This window comes from Aotus nancymaae, unplaced genomic scaffold (assembly GCF_030222135.1).
Source record: "Aotus nancymaae isolate 86718 unplaced genomic scaffold, 86718_ANA_hifiasm-v0.15.2.pri h1tg000158l, whole genome shotgun sequence".
Classification (NCBI taxonomy): Eukaryota; Metazoa; Chordata; class Mammalia; order Primates; family Aotidae; genus Aotus; species Aotus nancymaae.
This window is the reverse complement of record NW_026988573.1, coordinates 496,866-503,080: the sequence shown is the minus strand read 5'-3', so window position 1 is coordinate 503,080 and position 6,215 is coordinate 496,866. Positions and strand designations below refer to the sequence as shown.

Sequence of the window (6,215 nt, the reverse complement as noted above, 5' to 3'; positions counted from 1 at the left end):
GGACCCCACCGTTGCCAGGCAACACGGCCCTGCCAGGTGTCCAAGGAGCTGCCTGTCCAGAAAACGCCCGCGAGCCGGGAGCCCCGAGCATCCTCTTTCCCTTGCCCAGGGATTGCGCTCGAGCCTCAATCCGCACAACGAGTTAGGCTTTAGTTCCTGAGGTGCTAAGGAAACGCACGCTGCGGCAAAGGGGGGATTCTTCGGTGAGATGGCGCCGGGCTTCGTTTCTCGGAGGCATTTAGAGAACTTCCCTAGCGTGAACTCTCGGCCGAATGTAATTTTGCCGGGCCGCGAGGTACGCAGAGTGGGGTTACCACCAGCGGGGGCCGGGGCTCCCGGCTCGCCCCTATCCGCCCGCTGCCGCCGTCTCTGTCTCCCCTCGGGGTGGGTCGGTACAATTGGAGCCGTTCCGGACCCGGAAGAGGCTGCGGCGCAGGACTCGGCGGGGCAGCCGCGCAGGGTCCTCGCGCGTCCCACGTGGGATCCTGGCCCCAGCCGTCTGCACCCCCTGCTTGCCACTGCACCAGGCGTACCCAACGCAGGGCATGGCAGCCGCCGACGATTCGCTCTTGGACAATCCCAGGACGTTCTCCAGACGCCTCCCAGCCCAGGCGAGTCGGGTGAGTTTTGACCCGGCTTCAGCTCCGTCCCCACCCGCGGCCCGGCTCTCGGCTCGCCGGGAGCTGCAGCTGTGACTCGGGGTCGGCTTTCGGGTCCTTTACGGAGTTAAGTGGGAGAAAGTCAGACTGCGGGCAGCTTCGGGAGGAGTTGCGCCGAAATACGTGCTTCTAACCGGAACACTACCCGCTGGGATGCGCCTGGAATGAGGGAGTGGAGCGGTGTGGAGGGGCGGGGAGGTGGGTCCTGTGCCTAGAAAAGTATAGGAAGGAATTGGTGACTGTTTCCCGTGGAAGGTAGGACTTGACGTCTGGCGCGAGTCCCCGGCTAAGGCTTAACTTCTGTAAGCCAGTTTCCTCGACTGAGTGCGGACTAACCTCTGATTTTTTTTTTTTTTTTAATCTTGCCCAAATTTCCAAGGGGTCTGGAGAGTCATGCCCTACAAACCATAAATTCTCATCAGATTGCTTTCATTTAATTCTATATATCGTGACTTATTTTGCAACCTGACTCTGGCCTAACATGTGACAAAGAGGAAAGTCAAAATATTTTACCCCAAAACATGTTTCTTTGCCGTATTTTGAAATGGCCCAGCAAAGCTGTTCTTTGTGGGGGAAAACTTTATATGTGTAAAGAATCTCTATTAACATAGCTAGATCTTTTTCTTACAGGCCCTCCTAACCACCTTTCAAAGATCTGAAAAGGAAACATTTATCCTCTGTTGTCTCTAAGGGCAGCCACTGAGGACTTCAAAAGAACCTTGGCCTCCACAATCTTTTATCTTAACCTGAGCGTTTTCTTTCTATCCATCTCTTTAGACAAACTCAACCTTAAGTGTGAACCATAAAATGTTTAAATTTACCCGTAGCCTGGAACCTCCCCTCCCCCCACACTTTGGGTTGTCCCACCTTTCTGGACCAAACCAATGTATTTCTTGAATGCATTTGATTGATGTTTTATGCCTCTCTAAAATGTATAAAACCAAGCCGCACCCGACTACCTTGGGCACATGTTCTTAGGATCTCCAGAGGGCTATGTAATGGGCCATGGCTGCTTATACTTTGCTCAGAATAAATCTCTTTAAATATTTTACAGAGTTTTTAACTGTTTTCGTCGCCATGAGGAAGATTCATTTGTTTCAGGAATGAGGACTGACAGCTAGGAGTTTCTTTGAAGAGCTTTCAAAAATGGGACAGATTTTCATCCACATGCAATGGAGGGGGAAAGGAAAATACATTTCATTGATATAATCCCGTAGCTAGAAAGGGGAAAGATGCCCTAAAATTAACTTAAGCAAGAACTGAAAACTTTCAAGAACTGAGAACTTAACTAAGTTTCTAGGATGATTTGTCTCCTAGAAAAGAGGACTACAGGATAGAAAAGGTCATGTAAAATCATAAAGTGATCATTATACTTTAGGATTGAGATGCTTGGCAGTAACGAATCCAGCCAGCCGATGGTGTAGCTGCATCTAGGAGGAGGGGGGAGAAGGACAGAGAAGCCACTGGGAGCATGAGATTTGGAATGCGATAGATCTTGGATTCGGTGCTACCCTTGTTGCACACTAGCTCTGTGACCCTGGGGGAAGTTACTTAATATTTCTGATTCTCACTTTTCCTAGCTATAAAAAGAGAACAATCGTTTCTGCTTCATATAAGGTAATTATAAGGATTCAATGAGATAATGTACATAAAGACTATACTTTGTCTGGCCCACAGAGGCACTTAATAAATGCCAACAACATCAAGTAGTGTTAGCTCCATTTTGGATAGTAGATTGCTACGTCAGGAGGTCAGTGGGGTGCTTGTGTCCTGTGCAGCGCCTAGTAACTAACACATAAGGAGCATGGAGTAAATACATGTAGGGTACCTAGTTCTATGATTATCAGAAGGGGATTAATTAATGAGGTGATGCAGTGGCCTTGTCTATATCCACATTTTCATTGATGTTGTGACTGAGAATGATAGATATGCTGATGAGACTTGCCAGCAGCCTGAGCTTGGAATGGATAGCTAATATACTGGATTTAGAAAGACTGACAGCTTAAATTATGCTGTATCTAACAGTATGCAGAAATTTTCTCTCCAAAAATACTTTCTGGACCAGGTGCAGTGGCTCATGCCCGTAATCTCAGAACTTTGGGAGGCCAAGGCAGGCAGATCACCTGAGGTCAGGAGTTCGAGGCCAGCCTGGCCAACATGGTGAAACCCCATCTCTACTAAAACAAACAAACAAACAAACAAAAACTAACTGGGCATGGTGGTGGGCACCTGTAATCCCAACTACTCGGGAGGCTGAGGCATGAGAATCACTTGAACCCAGGAGCCAGGGGAGGTTGCAGTGAGCTGAGATCACTGAACTCCAGCCTAGGCAACATAGACTCTGTCTCAAAAAAACAAAAACAAAAAAAATTTCTGATTTTTTTTCATGCCGAACAATCTATAGTTCAAATATAAAAGTTTAATACAATCCATTTATAGGGCTTGAGATTTGTTGATCTTTTAAAAACAAGAAATGGGGAAATGCAACAAAATGATCTTTCCACTTTTCAAAAGCTTTCAAGGATAAAAAGTATAGCTCATAGTGCCATAAAAGATCTGTTTAATCAAACCCACTTTCACCCCCTACCAATTGTCTTACTCCCATTCCACAGTCTTAATACATATTCCTGAATGAAGATTTACAGTTCAGCTTTGCTATGTAACCATTTAAAAAATACTTAGCACCAGCATGCTTCCTACAATGGCAAGCAAATCATGAAACTACTTCAATATGCAATTCTTCTTTTTAAAACAAAGGGGGCAGTTATTTGTGGAAAGCAATGCTTAGCCTCCAGATACATTTCCCAGAAATGGCATATGCCATTCAAAGGCCTAGACACTCTTATGCTTTCAATGTAGAATAGATAGCCTAATGTGCATAGAAGCATGAATGGCAAAGTTGAAGATCAATATTATAACTATTTTTTATTTCTTTGAAGCACAGTAAAAGAAAAAAATTGGTACACTTTGGAAATTCAGTGGCCCAGGGTACACTGTCATAACTTGAGGGACATTATAAAGTTTTTTTTTTTTTTTGAGATGGAGTTTCGCTCTTGTTACCCAGGCTGGAGTGCAATGGCGCGATCTCGGCTCACCGCAACCTCCGCCGCCTGGATTCAGGCAATTCTCCTGCCTCAGCCTCCTGAGTAGCTGGGATTATAGGCACGCACCACCATGCCCAGCTAATTTTTTGTATTTTTAGTAGAGACAAGGTATAGTTTTTAAAAAAAGGAAATAAAAAGGAAAAAAAATTGTTTCAAACACTGCATTGCATAATTTTACCTGCCCAAACAGACCATTTACAAGTATTAGGTCAATAAACTGCTAACATCCATAAAAAGGTAGCTTTCTTACTAAAATGCAAGAATTTAAAAGATTGGTATCTAAACAAAGGACGAAAACAAACTGGAATGAAAGCGTAGATACCACATCTAAAATTGGGGCTTTTTGTTTGTGCCTTCGTACTCCTCTCTCTGTGTCATATCCTGCTGGAGTTCCAGGCCCATTCCTCTAAGACCCTGTCCACCTACAGGCCCCGCACTTCCCTGCCCAAGGTGCTCAGTACACATGTCACTTCCCATCCTGGAACCACTCATGGTTGCTGGTGGAACTCCAGGATTAGCTTCAGAACCTATGCCGCCGCCACCACTACCTAGAGGTGGAGATTTCTGGCCTCCTGAACCATAGCCTCCCATGTTCATTGCTCCTCCGCCATCCGTTCTCATGTCTCTCTGATCCGTGTAGCCCATTCGGCTGTAACTTTCCTCTCTTTGGCACCTCATTTGTTCTTCCATCTCACGTTGACAAATCATCATCTCTTCCTCGCTTCTACGTCATTCCTCCTCTTGCCTCAATTGCATTTCTTAACATTTCTGCATTTCTTGATTGTGAAGTTCTTCTATGCGTCTTAATTCCTCCTGTCGTCTCTTCAGATCTAGGCGCAAAGGATTTGCCTGATGTTCATGGTGGGCATCTTCCATTTCATTTTCCAGCTTGTCTTTTGCATCCTTCCTGTTTTTTTTCAAGTTGTTCCCTTTGCTGTTTTTCCATTTCATGACCAAACACTTCCATCGCTGAGAATATTCATACTCAAATGTGCCACACGGGGCAAAACGAGGAGGGGTTTCTCTCTCCTTTTGGTATATTGGATTATTTTGTGCAATTTTTTCAGGAAGACCATCTTTATCATCTCATTGTTCAAGTGGTTCCACAATGACTGGACAAGGAGTTGTCAGCAAGAAAACACTGCTTTGTTCAAATGCCTTTCTTGCTGTTGGTTTAGAAGCAAATTCAATAATGCCTTTCCTGGTAGATCTTCCCCGATCATCCCCTGTTATAACAAATAGGATCAAAGTGGCTAATGGCTTCTTCCAGCAGTTCATTGGAAACATGAGGTGAAAGATTAGGAACAGACAGGGCAGCAGGGTGTGAGGCCAAGCGAACTTGAAGCTGTCTATCTCTCATGGGTGGATCATCGAGTTCAGCTTTGGCAATTTCAGCCAGAGCTCTAGATTCAAGCTTAATAAATCCAAATTCTTTGGCTTTGTTGGTAAAAACTTCTCCTGGCTCTCCATATTTAGCAAATAGTCTTTTGAGTTCATCCTCTGTGATATAGATTATCACAGGTAGATTCCCAAAAAACAACCCACATCGCTGTAAGTTTTCTCTCCGGGCCCCCTCAAGAGAGACAAGTTGGCTTTAAACTATTCTGAATGGGGCCGTAGGGCCAGGGCCCCTGTGGTGCTGCTGGTGGTAGGGTGGGTGGTGGCTCCATGCGGTGGCTTGTGGTGGCTGGCTGCCAGGAGTGCTTAGGCCTGGGCCACCACCTGGGTTTGGGCCTGCCCAGGCCTGGGCCACCACCTGGGTTTGGGCCTGCCCAGGCCTGGGCCCTGCGTAGGCCCGAGGGCGGAGGCGTGGTAGGGACCCTGCTGCTTGGAGGGGTGGGTATGGCGGTGCCCCCGGGGAAAGGGGGCCTGAGGTGACTGCAGGCAGCGGGTTCTGGGTGGGAGTCGGGCCTGGCCGTGGCCCGGACCCTGGCGGGGCCCCCGAGATTGGCTGAGTGGCGGGCGGCGCGCTGCCCTCTCAGGGAGGGGCCTGGGTCCCTGAGTAGCGGTGGACTTGGAAGAGTCCTGCGGCGGCGGTGGCTGCTGCGGGGTGGATGCGGCGGTGCCGGCTGCTGCGGCTGTGGCTGTGACTGTGGCTGCTGTTGTGGCTGTGGCTGTGGCTGCTGTTGTGGCTGTGGCTGCTGTTGGTGTGGCTGTGGCTGCTGTTGTGGCTGTGGCTGCTGTTGGTGTGGAGGCGGGGGCGGCCTCTGAGACCCAGGGGGCTGCGTTCTGATTGAGGCCCACCATGCCGGGCAGTGGGGAACGGAAGTTGTGGAGGCCGCTGCCTCCTCCGCCACCGGCGCTACCGGGACTCCGGAACCCCGGAACCGATCCCTAGACAGGCTTGTGGTCAAGGGGAGGTCGAGGCAGAAGCGAATAAGACGCTCGGGAAGCGTGGAGGCCACCTTGCTTCTCACAAAATGACAGACGGCACAAGACAACTTTCTGATTA

General features: G+C 48.3%; 1 protein-coding gene and 1 pseudogene across 4 annotated transcripts in view; one reads left to right on the top strand and one right to left on the bottom strand.

Annotated features, from left to right (window-relative positions):
- Positions 1-496: 496 nt before the first annotated feature.
- Positions 497-6,215, top strand: part of DDX31 (DEAD-box helicase 31) — a 77,299-nt gene continuing 71,580 nt past the window's right edge. For all 4 annotated transcript variants that reach the window (XM_012457927.3, XM_064371713.1, XM_064371712.1 and 1 more), the window contains exon 1: positions 497-620. In XM_012457927.3, coding sequence (XP_012313350.3) covers positions 546-620 — 75 coding nt within the window. In that variant the 5' untranslated portion in view covers positions 497-545. The remainder of the gene's footprint in view (positions 621-6,215) is intronic.
- Positions 4,091-6,010, bottom strand: LOC105721005 (splicing factor, proline- and glutamine-rich-like; annotated as a pseudogene).